This window comes from Scardinius erythrophthalmus (assembly GCF_964197995.2).
Source record: "Scardinius erythrophthalmus genome assembly, chromosome: 2".
Lineage (NCBI taxonomy): Eukaryota > Metazoa > Chordata > Actinopteri > Cypriniformes > Leuciscidae > Scardinius > Scardinius erythrophthalmus.
The window spans coordinates 43,598,343-43,615,682 of NC_138222.1; the positions used below are offsets into that span (position 1 = coordinate 43,598,343).

Genomic DNA, 17,340 nt, shown 5'->3' on the forward strand with positions numbered 1-17,340 from the left:
GGTAAATGTACACTAAATACCACTAAAAACTAGAGTATGTCGTAACTTATAAAACAGAGTCAAAGAGTCAAATGCATCAGTAATAACTCCTTATGATTTACATTTAAAAAAAACATTTACTTGTCTTGAACATGGCGGTTGCTAAGTGGGAATCCAGAGGTTGTTGGGGACATCATCACACCAAACAGGTAAACTCATCTACACACTAGTCTGCTTTCACAGCCACATTGTGTTTCATAATCACACTCTTGCAAACTACTCTAACTCAAATTTTCAGGGGAAAATGTTTGGTCACACTTTAGATTAGGGTCCAATTCTTACTATTAACTACGACTTTTGCCTCAACAAACTACTGCTAATTACTGCTTATTTATAGTTAGTAAGGTAGGCCTAGTTGTTAAGTTTAGGTATTTTTGGGTAGGATTAAGGGATATAGAATATGGTCATGCAGAATAAGACATTAATATAGTGCTAGTAATATGCATGCTAATAAACAACTAGTTAATAGTGAGAATTGGACACTAAACTAAAGTGTTGCCAATTTTTTTTTTTTTTAAATAAAGACTAAAAGAGTTGTCGGTGATGGTTATGTTGAAGTCCAGTGACTGTGGTTTAGTTTGTTTATAGCCTATGTTTAGCTTTTTACCTCTGCCGAATGTATTTAGCCTCAAAGTTCTTAAAAGCCGTGCTAATATCATGTTGAACAAAACTAATCTTTAACAAAACAAATAAACTAACTTTCTAAACCAAAAGCCAAATGGAAAAATCATATAGGGATTTTGGTGAGGGAACAAACTTCAGGGTTAGACTACATAAATACTTTATCACTGGAGCACTCTGATTTCACAGGCACATAATCATGCACAGTGATCCCACAAAGCAGGGTCAAACATTTATTAACTGAGTATATAATGGGTTAATCCATACCATAATAAGGCTTCTAGTCTTGCAGGGAAGACACGAAAAGAAAGCATCCCTATGTACATATGTTTCTCTACATGCATACACACATGTGTGAGTTGGATTAAAGGTTCACTGCAGTGCTCTGGTATGTTTGGAAGGGCAGGTGGGCTCTCAGATGATCAATGGTATCACTGATTCGCAAGCAGCTGGTCAGAGAGGATGAGCTTTAATCACCAACATTAATTAGCCTCTCCTTTCATCTTAGCCTGCTGGGCACTGGAACAACACTTTATCTTTTACGTTCTCGTTTTATCTTCTCTGCTTCTTTCTGTCCTCTGGATCCCCCTACTCTTTCACTCGCACCTTTTGCAAGATGTTTGCTCCAACTCACTTATTAAAACCAGCTGTTGGTGTCATGATTCACTTCATTCCTGATAAGGGCGCGGCTCAGATATTCAAGTACAGGGGTGGTTGGGTGTCTCTCTTTTTTTTGCACACATCTCAGAAAAAACTCCCTTTTACTCTTCAGGACAACATCTGGGAATGATTACTAATGGTCCATGATAAGAAAAACAATGTAATCTCAGTCATAGACCTACTTTATATTGGGATAAAACTGATGAATTTACTCAAAAACTAGTTACTAAACAATATTTAGAAGATATAAGGGGAGGTACAGATGTCAACAGCAAGGGGGGGAATCAGACATTTGCTGATTAACTGCACAGTACAAGAGCCAGACAGCAACATAAATCTGCACCCTTTCTCCTTTCCAACAGTCATCAATACACTCCGCTGGTAGCTGTTAAATTTAATAAACATAAGCTGTAGGCTTTTTTGGTGGCAGACCACTTGCCAAACAGGGAGAATATGAAGAGTTCAGATGCAAAAGCCTCTAAGTGCCATATGAAATTTTCTTCTAGAATGATCATTATCAAGCTCAATAATTTCACTTAAATGGCAATGCAAATTACCTATTAATTGTCATTTAAGTGAAATTACTTAACTTATAATATATATATACATATATATATATTGTGTGTGTGTGAATATATATATATATATATATATATATATATGTGTGTGTGTGTGTGTGTGTGTGTGTGTGTGTGTGTGTGTGAATATATATATATATATGTGTGTGTGTGTGTGTGTGTGTGTGAATATATATATATATATATATATATATATATATATATATATATATATATATATATATATATATATTCACACACACATATATACTGAAAATTGTAATAATATTACAATATGAAATATGAAATATTATTACAATACTGAAAATTGTAATAATATTTCAAATACTGTTAAAAAAAAAATGTAGCCTTGGTGAGCATAAAAAACCTTTAAGTTTTTTAAGGTGAATATTAAAAAAATCTTACTGACCCCAAACTTTTGAATGGCTCTGTATATATAACAATATGTACCTCATTCTGCTTTTTCACATCAAGAAACAGTTCTCTTCTTCACTTACATCTTCTGTGGAAGCACATTATCTACAGTACACAAAAATAAATACATAAATAAGTAAAAATACTAAAATAAATAAAAATAATTACAAATAAAAATAAAGTGTCTATTTACACCAAGTGCAAATAGCCTGTATTGTTGGCAGATGCTATTCACACTGACTTACACCAAACAATTGTCTGATTAAGCCAGACAAAATTACAAAGGAAATAGCAGGATCAGTGACATGAAGAGCAAGATAAGTGCTGTTAGCTTTTGGTTGTAAGCTGACCCGAGTTTCTGAACTCATTCTTCTTTCTTTTCCTATCACATATCAGTTTAATATCAGGAGTTTATATTAAATAAAAATTAAGAAAATAGAAATAACGGTTAGGGCTGGTCTTTAGGGACAAGTAACCTCCCAATAAGGTGGCATCCATTTAAGATTTTAATAAACATAATCATATACACTGTAAATATCTGTCAATATAATAATATTTAAGATTGAGGGATATCACACAGTAGCTTAAGAATCAGCCATTGTACAACCCCTACTAGATGACAAATGTGAATATTGCATCCGTCTCCCTAGATGTGTCCCCCATGGTGGTTACGATCCTGGCTATGATTACTGATCCAATCTGAAATCCAATGAGAGAAAGATCCCTGCATTGCCTGGAGACCGTCTCGCTCTACAGTAGTAATAGCTTACTGAATGAAAACATGGCAGGAGACTGCAGTGTAGTGTACACTTAATCCCACAGAACAGGGGAAGCAAACACTCTGAGGCATTAGCGGAGAGGAAGTTGAGTCGTGAGTGTTGACGGAACCATACCTGTTTGAGTAAGATAAATTATGCAGCTTGAAATATTTCCATTCAGAGAATGACGCATATTGGAAAGAGGGAGAATAGGAATGTGAAGGCTGGAAGAAAGAGTCACACATAACTCTAATAGAGCTAAAACTTTCTCATTTTATGTCCTGCTTTTATAATGCTGGCTTAGATATATAACTGCATAAACTGTGGGGCTTACTTATTTACATCTGGGTGGAGATGGATGCCAAAGAAGCTGTTTCATTAATTGAAGAAATCATGTTCACTACTAAAGTAATCTTACTGAAAGCCTGACTCGTGAGAAAAATCCACACGTACCACATTACTGCGCCTGCTGTCCAACTGTATACACACACACGTCATTCTGCAGTTTGGTGACATACAGTACAGGGCATGTCTCTGTCATATATCATAATTAACAAGCCTCTATTTCAGTATTTTAAAGTACCTTGGAAAATTGCAGCACATAAAGCTCAAGGGCACTAACTCAGAAATGTTCAATTGGAAGAGTTGCTTCAAACAGGCTACATAAATCCAGATAAAATGACTTTAAAAGATCGTGCTTGAGAAACCTCCATCTTCTCAAAAAGAACATGGACTTCCCTTCACTTTCTGATTCGCTTGCTATGCTTACTGTGCACTGGAACTACAGTCTCTTATTTCCCTCTCTCCATACTTTACCAGCACATCTCTGCATGAGACGTGAGAGGTGATGGGAGTGTGTGTGTGTGTGTGTGTGTGTGTGTATATATAGAGAGAACAATCTCCACTGGCAGCCACTGTAACATCAATTGGAGTTAATTAAATCATATGGCAAGTTATCTGCCAGGGCAAACTCAGCCCGTGCCACTCAAAACCCAAGAGTAAGTGCAGTTTTGAGGTCCACCAAGCTTCATTAATGTTACTGCACACCAAGTGTGGTCTTCTCCACTACACGTTCCCCCATCAGGGAACAAGCACAGTTCTATGCTGATTTAAAGCACACAGCTCCACACAGCATGGCAGGCCTAATCAAATTAACAGGCTCTTTTTTTTTATTGAGTGTTGCTCTCAAGGCGACCCCAAACAGATCAAAAGACATCACTGCACTCAAATACAGCAGTGAAGCACAGTGAGTTGGAGTAGAGGAATGCGTTTAAACTCTTCTTTAAATGGTATGAAAGTATGCTTTGTGTAGTTTGATCTCAACAGTTTGAGTGTAGTAGATAGAGAAAGTGGTAAAACTCTGCCCTCTGCAGGATACTATGAGAAATACGGCCAAGCTGATTGAGCATCACATCACACTCATAAATAGCATCACATGTAGTCTTCTTAAAACAGATTATTTCAGTACTGTATGTTGCATTAATAATCTAATGTTTTTTGTTTAACATCTAACATATATTTAATGCACAACATTTATGTCTCATTTTGTGCCACTGTGTAAGGAAATATGACCTGCAAACATTTCAAAGAGTGTGGGCTTTACGCTTGGATATGTCTAATATGATATCAAGGCATGTCATAAACATTTCTAGCCATAAAAAGTAATGTACATTTATTTTAGATTATGTTTAGGGTGTAAAAATATGCATTTTAAAGGGATAGTCCACACAAAAATAAAATTGTGTCATTATTTTCTCACCCTTATATAATTTCAAAACCCTATGACTTTCTTTTTTCAGCAGAACACACAAAAATATGTTTTAAAGAATGTCGTTAACCAAACAGCTTCGGTTCTCATAAAAATGTTTGTCTATGATGTAAACTGTTAGGTTACCAACATCCTTCAAAATGTATTTATTTTAGTCATACAGGTTTAGAACAACATAATTCTGAGTAAATGACGACACAATTTAAATGTTTGAGTAAACTAACCCTTTAAGGCATAAAACTGCAACCTTCCATCTGAGATAATTTGGCACCATGCAGTCATTTTACATTATAAAGTTGGCAACATCCAACTAACAAGTAATTCGCCACATATTTCCTTGCAAAAGCCATTTTTTCCCCTGACTCTAAACATAATCACAACATTGTTTCTGTGAGCGTGTGTGTGATAATCATTAAACATGCATCCATTTTAAGCACAAAAATGGGGAGCGAGGAATAGTCTCCTGCTTTCTTCTAAAACCCAAGTACTAAACTCTCAAATTAATCATGATAGTTAGGTTCTAATAACTTAAATGATCGAGTATTGTTGAAGTGATTAATCAATCCAAAGGACTATAAATCTGGCCAATAATAAGTGAAGCACAAATGCTACAGCATCGAATGACCTGTGACCTTCAATGTGACAGCATATTTCTCCCCATAATTGCTTTAGCGCTTGCTTAAGGGAATAGTCGATATCTGCTTGACTCTATATGGCTCTCCCTTCATCGGTTTTATTTTGTGTTCCTTTGTTCCTCCTCTTACACCTCTTTCTGTATCTAATTCACTCCCTCTCTGTCCTCTTGCACCCCCTCTCTCTCTCACACACACAGAAGCATCCAATGACGTGCTCTGGCAGGAGATCACAGGACAGCGGCCAGTGTATTTACTGACTGAAGTAAGTCCAGACAGCAGCCCACTGGTCAGCTCAGCTCAGCCTCTTTAAAAGGTTTCCATTAGACCCCATCACTTCTTTTAAACTCCTCCGGAGCTTTCTGTCAGAAAGGGACCTAAGACAAACTCTTTCCTTATTTAATGGAATTTGGCCGAGGATGCATGAAGGCAATGCAGGAAGCATCCCGCCACAGGTAGAGGACAGAAATAGCTGCTCTGATCCTAATGGGGCACAGCAGAGGGGATGGACCATGATGAATCAAGCCTCAGGGTGCATGGCTTCACTGGGTACAAAACACACAGCTCCAGACAAAGAAAAAAACACTGTTTGCTCATGAACACTACTAATCAAGCATATACTTTATAAACCCCTCCATGGCTAGTACATGATGTCCCAAAAACATTCATTTCTCTGCTCTTTCCACATTTTCAATCAATTTCTTTAAGTGTATAATTATTCATACTGATGTATATAAAACAAATGTCAGAAACAGAATACATGCCTAAAACGATCTTCCTTAATCAGGTCACTTTTCTCAAGTGTCATCATCCTCTTTCATCCCTCTCATCCTGTGGTCAGCTCTTATGAGCATGAAACAGGAAACCCCAGGCCTCTGGAAAGCAGGAATACACCTTGGGCACGTGTGAGTAAAAAGATTTAAGGTTAGGTGAGTTACTAGCACACAATTGTTCTCTCTAAAGGTGCTTGCACACTGAGTCTGAAATTTCTGCACGTTAAATAATAAATACGACCTCACGTTGTCAATCACGTTTACATTCTACCTCCGAAACTTTCGTCCGTCATTAAAAAAAAATCGGATCGGGTTTGATTTTCAGCGTTTTTCGCATCCGTAGCAAGCATTTTGAGAGGTGTTTTGACAACTCAGAGCCACCGAATGACGAATACGAAAGTTTCGCACTAAGGACCTTAAAGCTACACTGTGTAGGATTTACTCCCATCTAGCAGTGAAATTGTTTATGACTACCAACTGAATATTACTTTCTAGCCCCTCCCATTCCGAGGACGTTTTATCTCGGTGGCCGTTTATTATTTCAAATCTGCCGGTGTGGTGAACATTCGAGTCCGATTGCTTGGGTCCTAAGCTCTGACTCATCTCTTCAACCGGACTCGATTGTTCACCACACCAGCAGTCGCGAGTAATCTCCCTCTCGCATTCGTCACGATGCCACTGAGTGTAAAAACGCGAAAGGCGAAGCTTGAATTTCCAGGTATGTCCCTCTTTGTCTAATGTATTTTCAACTGGGATGCACAACATGGCTTCCGCCATTCGAACGACTCGCTCGTATGTATTCTAAATTGCAGATTTTACACTTACGAGAATACTTAATTAGTTGGTTGAAGTGATTACACATTAATGAGGACGTATAATTTTGAAAGAACTAAGTGAATTAAAATATTACAGTGTTGATTTAAAGGGTTAGTTCACCCAAAAAATGTGCCAGTAATTGCTCACCCTCATGTTGTTCCAACCCCGTAAGACTTTCGTTCATCTTCGCTGGCTCACTCCTTCATAGGCTTTTATGTTATTGAAACTTGCCAGCCCAGAAAAGTTAGTAAAGACAATGTTTAAAATAGTCCAAGTGACTACAGTGGCTCAACCTTAAGTTTATCAAGCGACGAGAATACTTTTTGTGCGCAAAAAAAACCCAAAATAACAACTTTATTCAACTATTCATTTTCTTCTGTGTGGGCCTCTGACGTGAGTTCACGAGAGCGTCACGACGCATGCACGAGAACTGAGAAGATGATGCAGAAGGGTCTCGATGTAGTGTTTAAAATGGTTCTAAAGTGTGCATTTCCTGGATGTCCGAATAGTGAGAAACCAACGAGAAAACGTAAAAGTGCCTTACTAATGCCGCAAAATGAATGGCTTACCTTTCACACTTTCCCATCAAATGATCATGAGGGTCATCTTCTCAGTTCTCGCGCATGCGTTGTGACGCTCTCGTGAACTCACGTCAGAGGCCCACACGAAAGAAAATGAATAGTTGAATAAAGTCGTTATTTTAGTTTTTTTTGCATACAAAAAGTATTCTCGTCACTTGATTATTTAAGGTTGAGCCACTGTAGTCACTTGGACTATTTTAACTATGTTTTTACTAACTTTATGGGATGGCACATATCAATTACCAAGCAGCCTATGAAGGAGTGAGCCAGCTCTCAGATTTCATCAAAAATATCTTAATTTGTGTTCCGAAGATGAACGAAAGTCTTACGGGGTTGGAACAACATGAGGGTGAGTAATTACTGACAGAATTTTCATTTTTGGATGAACTAACCCTTTAAGAATCATTTATGAGGAAAATGTATAAAAACTATAAAGAAAATGTCCAACTCATTTCAGACTTAATTCAAAGAAGAAAAAAAAAGAAGAAAAATGGGAAAAAAGTATTAGTATCCAATTATTACCAAAAAGCAAAAAAGCAAATATAAGAATATGGTCAGAGTCAGAGTCAGAAAAATAATGGCACAAAGCTAAAATTATTAATGGTCCCAAAAATAAGCTTCATTTTCTTGAATGGCAAACATTTTTTTTTTTTAATCTTTTTGATTTTGAGTTGAAATATGACCTGGATATGTTGTGTCCATTTTTACCTACACAAAATCAAGGGAGAAAAAATATTGCAAGCAAACATTTTAGTCATAATGCTGAGGAAAGACTAAATAAATAAATAAATAATAAGTAAAGCAACAAACCTCAAAATATTTGCTACATCTACAGCTCACATTTCATTCACCTGCATGGTTGCTTTTTTTAAACCTCAAAACAGCCCTGTCATCCTCTCCTGGGGTCAGATATCACCCACACCAGTGGAGGTGTAAAAAGCTCCAAGGAGGAACGGATTTGTGAAGGTAAGTGATGCGGAGTGCTTATTTTTGTTATTTGTCAGTCTCCTGTAAATAAGACATGCAGCATTCCCAGCCCAAAGCAGCTCAACATGACTTTCGTCCTCTTACTGTAGAACAGTCTTTCTCAGAATCAAGAGCTTATGTGAATACACATGTACGCCTAAAGACATCCCCATCTTCAGAGCTGGCTGAAATGTAAATGGGAAAGATCTGATCTAGTATACACGGTGACAGTGTGTATATCTCCGCTCTCTCCCTCGCTCCCTTTCAGTCCTTATATCACTTTATCTACCCCCCACCCCCCTCTGTCTCTCATTCTCGTATGCTCTCTCCATTAAATAAAAAATTTCCCAAGAATCATTCCTCTTCTCCCCCCTCTGCCATCGGCCAACTGTGTTTCCATAGCAACAGACTAAAAGACTTGAATCCTCCGGCTCACACGGAATCAGTGGTGGCAGGCGCATTTCAGGGGCGACTGAACCTGTTGGTGTTTGATGTTGCATGTGTGCAGTAAATGCAAGTGAAACTAAACCAATGCGCGCACATTGCCATAATGCAGCCTCACTGAGTGCATAATGACACGTAATGATATAATACATCATTTTGAGGAATGAAACACCAGGGTGGAAATGACATGTTGGTCTCACTGCTCTGTTTTCAAGGCATCCAGCAAACGGCTACATGTGCTTTGTCTATATTAATAAACTAACAGCATTTACTTTGAAAAGACATGCTCCACATAAAGATAATCATGGCACTGTAAATTGATAAGTTAGATAATCTATAATGACAGAAATCAATACAGAAGTATGGAAGGCAGTACACACACACACACGGTAAAAATACACGCTACAAGACACATGTACACGCCTAATCCACTCAGCGACCTGCTCGCACACATAGAGCTTGTCGTAAATCAAAATTCCATCAATCGGCTCTGAGCTTTGATTTTTCCCCCGACCTTCTACATGTCCATGTAAAATGTATGACGGTTTGGAGTAATGGCACATCCTCAGGCACGTTTCTGAGCTTCATTTTACACATTCAAGACTCATTAAATGATCAGTGGCTCCGCATACCTAATGTAATCCACTTATTTTATTAAAACCTAAGGAAAAAATGCTTTTCATTAGAGCATGTAGTGAGTTACATCTCAAAAGAACAGCTTGTTCTACAGAGCAAGAATAGAGCATTTCTTATCCAGCCTTGTTATTCCCCGGCGTAAACAATAGTGTTTGTGCTAAAAGGGGTCTAAGCTTAAATATAGTTTTAGACTCAAATACGCAGCATGTCTCGGTTCCATCTGTACGTCCAAGATGTTTGTGCAGTGATGTGTATGTTTGAGTTTAGGGGCATTTAGGGTTTGTTCTGGTGGCAGGCAAAGACATAGAAGTAGGTGGTAGAGGGGGAGGGGTGATATCTGGCAGCACAACAGTTCACAATGACTGCGTTCTTCTTAGAGAGCAACATCTCTCCAGACACAGCAGATACTGTAGCACCTGCTTGTCCATGTGTGGCATATGCCTGGCAAAAGTGCATTAGCAGCTGATCTGGTGTGCTGAGATGATGTTGTTTGTTTTCTTGCTTGCCACTGCAATGTGTAAGAGTTTGGATACTATTTTTATTGATTTTCAGTTCTGAAGAGGAAAATGGACACAGTTATTGAGATATTAAATATATGCTCTCTCCAAATACTGATTGAGTGGTGTGTATGCCGCACCAGCGAAGTCCTTATTCACTGCTGGGAGTCTTTCATAACAAAATCAGCCATCAGACTAAATCAAGCACATTGGATGATGACTGAACGTTGTGAGAATTTAAAAATCTTCAGAATAGATTTTTATTGGCCAAAATTTGACAGACAGAGAAAAGAGAAAGAAAGATATGCTTCTATTTGTTTCACTAATGAAAATTATTTAGAACAAAGCCGAAGCAAAATTAACCATATGCGCCATTAAGCAACACACATGCTGCGTTTTCCCTACTATTGATACTTTGCAGTCACGTGATATCTGGCGGGCAACAAACGCGGTTAGTGCATCCAATCGCACAACAACTATCTGGCATGTCGTGTACACCTCAAAACACCAACTTTTGTATATTAAAACTGGCAACGTCCTGGCAAGATCCTTGATTAGTTTACTGGTTTTCGTTGCTAGAGAATGACGTTCTTGCCCGCCAGCCAGTACAACTGACGTCACGTGCAAAGTATCAATATAGTATGTGAACAGTAAGCCAAAAAGAGTAGTTTGGAATACATAGCATTAAAAAAACAGTAGGTGAAAAGTACCCGGATGACATACTACTTCCGCTGAGATTCTGTTGTGCGCATTCAATGGACACTTTACTATCTCATGAGGCCACAGGAGAGGATATATGAATGGGAGTGAAGCAACGCAACTGACACTGGTAGGTCATGTGACAGTAATAACATGGAGCATGTAGTCCTTCCAAATTTCATCCATACTATCCATATTCATACTATATAGAACATACTTTTTCAACGGTCGTAAAGTACTTCAAAATTAAATGTAATAGCCCTACCTACTCAGACAGTATGAAATTTTGGACACACCAACAGTGTTTTTTTCCTGAATAAATGATTTAATGAATAACAGATAGCTACTTGTTTAATTCCTGAATGAATCAGTGTTTTTGAACAAATCAGTTGAGTGAATGATTCACTCAAAAACAGTTTCTTGTAGTCACCTACTGGTGTAAAGATGTAACCTGCAGGCTTACCATCGGTCTGGATCACCTAAACACAGACAAATGGAGTGATACAAACTGAAAATCCTAGAGCTATTTTAGGATTGTAAATATGTCTCAGTACATGATACTTAATGCAAACTTCAAAACAGTTATTATTAAAGCATGAAACCTGTGAGGAGAAATGGCTGATTACATTTGACAAAGCCAGAGAAGAGACTCAACCTCTCATGTCTCTCAGTGAGCATCCCAACCCGATCTCTTCCTCAGCCACAGTAGGCTGTTCTAAATTATTGATCCATGTTCTTTTGTCCCACATAATTCAGAAGCTATTTTGCATTTAAAGACAGATGAAGGAGTTGGTGGTTTGCTCTGAATAATTAATCATGGCCTCTGGTTGACGGTCCTTATCGGGATCTCTCCTCAGAGAGCATTTTTCTTTCCTAATAAAGTTGCTGTAATGGGACAAAAACTAGCATATAATGATGCCAACCATTGGAAACCTTTGCACACTTTTTGACCACATCTATGTAAAGATGTATATATACAGATGTATATATATGTGTGTGTGTGTGTGTGTGTGTGTGTGTGTGTGTGTGTGTGTGTGTGTGTGTGTGTGTGTGTGTGTGTGTGTGTGTGTGTGTGTGTGTGTGTGTGTTTAACTTCATTTCCATGTTTAGCTTTCAACCACTTAAAATTCTGCAGTCAAAACATCCAGGCCACCCTTGACATGAGGATGGTGATGTGTTGATCCCATGTGGAGGCTGTCTTTTGAAGTGATACATGATTGATGCCACAGACAGTACTACCCTTACATCCAAATACTCTTATTTTTATCTTTTTTATCTTCTCTCTCTCTCTCTCTCTCTCTCTCTCTCTCTCTCTCTCTCTCTCTCACACACACACAGAGAGAGAGAGAGAGAGAGAGAGAGAGAGACGCTACTTCTTTCTCACACAAATACTCCCGTCTTAGCTTCCCACAGTTTTTAAATCTTCTTCAACTCTCTGGTGACCATTTGCAGTTTTATTACCTTTACACATCTCCCGTTGATTCTACATCACTGTCAAATTAGCTTGGCACACTCATCCCTATTCCTACAAAGGGAATTTCCCTCTTTTCCATTAAGCTCAGGCCATAAGCCAAAATTCCCCACACACTTCTGACAAAAAAAGTGATTTTATTTTTAGTTAGAAATACTCTATTTGTCTTGAGGGAATACAACAAAGTAACCCTTTAGGGGTGGATAAAGTGGAACAGGAAGAGATTAGGCCATCAATGGAAGCCAATCAGCAGTTCCCAGATGAACCTGTGAGGATATGCCAACAGAAAAGTCTCCCTTTAGAGAACTACACTACCGTTTAAAAGGTTTTGGATCTGTGAGATATTTTAAGTCTATAAGGCGGCATTTATTTGATTAAAAATAGAGTAAAAAGTAATATTGTGAAATATTATTACAATTTATAATGCATTTCTATGTAATTTATTCCTGTGATGGCAAAGTTACATTTTCCACAGTCATTACTCCAGTCCTTCAGAAATCATTCTAATAAACTAATTTGCTGCTTAAGAAACATTTTGTCTTATTATCAATGGTGAAAACAGTTGTGCTGCTTAATATTTTTGTGGAAGCTATGATAAAAAAAATCTGAATTCTTTGATGAATAGGAAGTTTGCAACAATGTAGAAATCTTTACTGTCACTTTTGACCAATTTAATGCATACTTGCAAAATAAAAAGTATACATTTCTTTCAACAACAAAAAAAGTAACAATCCCAAACTTTTGAACGACAACATGTGATTTATCAAGCAATTCATGCTAATGGAGTGAGAAACAAAAAGCTGTTGCTTAAGTCATTTAACTGACTTCTATTCATGCCTGGAAAATAAAAATCTTATTACCACACTCATTCATTCTCAGCATGTGTCACATCTCAGCATGTGTAGCATATGCTGCATAATGTATAAGATGATTCAGGGATGTTATGATCATAATATAGCATAATTTCCTCTTTCAGTGAGAAAAGCTTAGTATTGATCTTTAACATCCAAATAAGTGCTCTTAGCCTGGTACGTGTGACATATTCCCAATTCCATCATTAGCTTCATGATCGGTCATCTGTAGTTATTCACTTGAGCAGTCCTGGATTAGAGGCCAGACAGGCTTTAAATTTCCCTGGCCATCAGCCCCATCTACATCCTTCACATCAATAATGAATTAACTTATGTGAACTGGATTGAGACCATTTCTAAATTTAGCTACTATAAAGTCTCCTCATGTACAGGCTGCCGACTGTCACTTTAGGATTGCCCCTCTATCAGGACACTCACACACGTGTACAAATGCACACAGGCACACACATCTATCTTGGTCGACGCAGCAATTACATGTCAACAGGGAAAAATCACTCCAACAAAAGCAGTGGCAGTTGCTGAAGCTCAGGGGAGGAGAGGTTAATTACTTCACAAATGGCTAAAGCAAATGACTAAAGACTACATCAAGCACCTAGGTATCCCTAAGAGAATAGACAAGAGAGGCCATCTGGATAAAGTAATGGTACGGTAAAAGTGTTGGTACGTCCTTTGTATGGGGGCTGCAGCCACCTGCCTTTCATCTTAGAATTTTAAATATATTACAAATCTGTGGTTGTGGGATCTCTCTTCATGTGTACAGAAAGCAGTAGCTACAGTAAGCCATTTGAGGTTATTTTACTCAGAATCCTCCCTTTACCAGTCGTTAAAAATGACTCTCACCCGAACACTCTAGATTCCAGTGAATACCCATCCATCCATCAATCAATCCATCCATCCATCCATCCATCCATCCATCCATCCATCCATCCACCAATCTATCTACCCATCAACCTTGACTCTTCCATGGTAGAATGACCAGCCTATCTCAACCCGAGCTGCTAAGTCTTTAGCAATTTTCAAGAAACTGCTGAAGACACTTTTTTGTCAACACTTACTATTCTATATCTATTTAAAAAAATATATAATAATTGCTATGCGTTCTGTGCTAGAATAACTGGGTCTAGTCACAGCACTTGCATATTGTTGGTTTGATTGCTTCTATTGCTCTCCTCATTTGAAAATGTATCTGGATAAAAGCGTCTGCTAAATGATTAAATGTAAATGTAACCTACTTATCTACCTACCTACCCATCTATCTACCAGTGTACCTATACATCAACCTACCGACCTGTCTACTCCTCTATCTACTACCCCACCTGATCTATCTACCTATCTGTCTAGCATCTGTCTATCTGTCTATTTTTCCCTACCTACAGTACCTGACTATAAACATTTAAACTTCAGATCTTCATAGACATACTTCAAAACTTTCAAACATAAAAAAAACTAGACAAACTTTGCTCTTGTAGTTAAAAATACATTCATATTAATTTCAGTTAGTTTTAATTCTACTTCCTAACATTCACATTTAAAACACAACCTCACTACCTCAATTAAAATTCAGAAACTGAAAAGGTATTCTCAGTTAAATTCTGAATGATACATTCTGGTACAGCGTTTAAGTTAGTGTGTGAGTGTCTAGAAGTCAGAGTCATAAATATGATCTAAAACTAATGTTTGTGTCGCAGCTCTTTTAAAACACTATATTGCAGTGCATTAGCCCAACGCTGGATTTCCAAAAATTGGTGGTATTGCTGCCAGAGAGACCTCCCTCCCCTTACACAACTGTCTTTTGTAAGTGCACATGAGATGACCAGGGCCAGGCAAGCGGCTTTCAGCTCACAGCAGATTCACAGGGATATCATGGTTTTTAGGGCTTGAATCAAGAGGCTTACCCGTTTAATTTGTGAGATTACTCTTCTAATTTTTCACTAAAACAAACCACTCAGCTCCGACATATGGAATGTTTTTAAGTTTTTCCGAGTGAACCCCTACTCAGATCTCACTGAACAATTGTCGGCTCTAGATCACATGTATGACACTTTTACTGGCAGCTCGATTTAACTCATCTGTTAATGGTGTGGGATGTCACACATCCACACACACATGCAAATACAGCATGTTCACAAACACATACACACAGACATATGCCTCTGGTGCTAATAGCACCACTCCTCCACATCTCTGACGTCAGCAAGTTCTGCACATGCTCTCACGTGACTCACACTTTTGCTTTGCACATCACATGATCAAAGAGGTAATCTGATATCATCTGGCAGTTGGGAATATGAATGGGGACATGCCACCTACTGTGCTGCTGTCTGTCAGTCTGTGCTTCGGGGCAAAAGCATATAAAAGAAAATCTGTCCAATGAATTTCGTTCTGCTACCTAATAAAATTTAAACAGCCTAATATGACACTCTGGGTCCTCAGGACTGTTATTCTTGGTGCGTCTGTAAACCCAACAGCATCATGATAATGTCTCTGCCAGTAAAGGAAGATAAAGACAACAGTGAATACACAGAAATGGATATCTACATATATTTTACACTATTTAGTTGTACAATGCAGGGCTACAAATGAACTCCACTCCACTGAAATGTCTATTGTTGTCTTGGATCAATAAAAGGTCTTAAGCTAAATAGACTAATCGTTACTAATTGATGTGGGCACAGTGCTGGTGACCTAATGCCGAATAAACACTGTAAACAATTCATGAGATTTGATGTCATGCAGACCTGATGGACTGGTGCAAGATAGTCAGCAAAGAGTCAGTGAGCTGGTGGCCTGTTAATGGTGGCGAGGTCAGTTATGTCCAGAAGCCATTTTCCCCACTGCTCCATTTAATTTAGACATGTAGCCGTAAATTATAGAACGATGCGGTGCTTTGTTATGCTTTGTTCTGATACAAGTGAACATCTCAAATTGAATACAAAAACTAGACTTTTGTGTTAAGGAAATCTCAGGAGGGAAGAATAAGAAAGAATTTCCATCTACATCTATATTTCACAGCACCTCGGGACACGGAAACATTGAGTACACTGACAACACAGTCATGATCAAACACTTATATTTAGGTTAGGATAGATTATTTTAAGATTGCTTTATAGAAACAGTTTGCCCAAAAATAAATGTTCTGCCGCTATTTATTTATCCCTGTGTTGTTCCAAATCGTGGGCCTTTTTCTATTTTCTGAAGCACAAATAAGGAGAAATATATATAAAGATTGTCACTGGTGACTTTTTTCCATATGATTACAAAGGCTTTAAAGCTTCAAAAAGCATGCAAAAGCATCCTAAAACAATCATAAAAGTAATCCACATACACTATATTCAACGTTTTCTGAAGCGACGTGACAACTTTTTGTGGGGAACATTATTCACTGAATCCTACATTGAAATTCCTTTCTCTATTTAGCATGCCCATGAAAGTTCATGAGAGAAGTAGCATTGTCTGGGTTGTTTTTTTAATGAATCAGTTGATCCAGTTCACACGTTGGACTGATTCTCGCTGACTCGATCTGTTCACAGCTGTTTACAGCCCACGAAGGGGGGGAATATCAGAAAATAACTACTTAAATTTCAGTCTGCACGTCTTCCAAAGCTTGTGTAAAACTTCAGAAGACTAAACTTTGTGAACTATAGTCGTATGGACCACATATTTTATACTTTTATAGAGCTTTTTTAGTTTGAAGGCCTCAGTTCCCAATTTTTGCAATTGTCTTTTGTGTTCCTCAGAAAAAACAAAGTCATTCAGGTTTAGAGGGTGAAAAAATGAATTGCAAAATATTCATTTTTGGATTAACTGTTACTTTAAGTGTCACTTTGCCACAATTTAAATGAAATGCAGCATTATTTCAAGACAGATTTGGTAATGGTAACTTTAGGTTTCAAGATTACTTTAGTGAATATAGTGGACAGTAAAATATGCATTTGATCTGCGTGACAGTATCAGGATTACATAAATGCACATGAAAATCAGAAGCCCCCATCGCAATACTTCTATAGTTTGGAAAATTCATAGAGCAAAATGGAGGCAATTGTAACTCAATTATTCCATCCCAAACAGGCTAAGCTGATGACACTTTCTCAGCACAGGCTCAATAGAATTTCCCA

General features: G+C 37.9%; 1 protein-coding gene across 8 annotated transcripts in view; it reads right to left on the reverse strand.

The window, feature by feature from the left end:
- Positions 1-17,340, reverse strand: part of LOC308686187 (uncharacterized protein) — a 74,537-nt gene that overhangs the window by 15,626 nt on the left and 41,571 nt on the right. For 3 of the 8 annotated variants that reach the window (XM_081358644.1, XM_081358643.1, XM_081358642.1), the window contains exon 4: positions 2,349-2,417. The exons of the other annotated variants lie outside the window; for them this stretch is intronic. In XM_081358644.1, coding sequence (XP_081214770.1) covers positions 2,388-2,417 — 30 coding nt within the window. In that variant the 3' untranslated portion in view covers positions 2,349-2,387. The remainder of the gene's footprint in view (positions 1-2,348; positions 2,418-17,340) is intronic. 8 annotated transcript variants of the gene reach the window in all.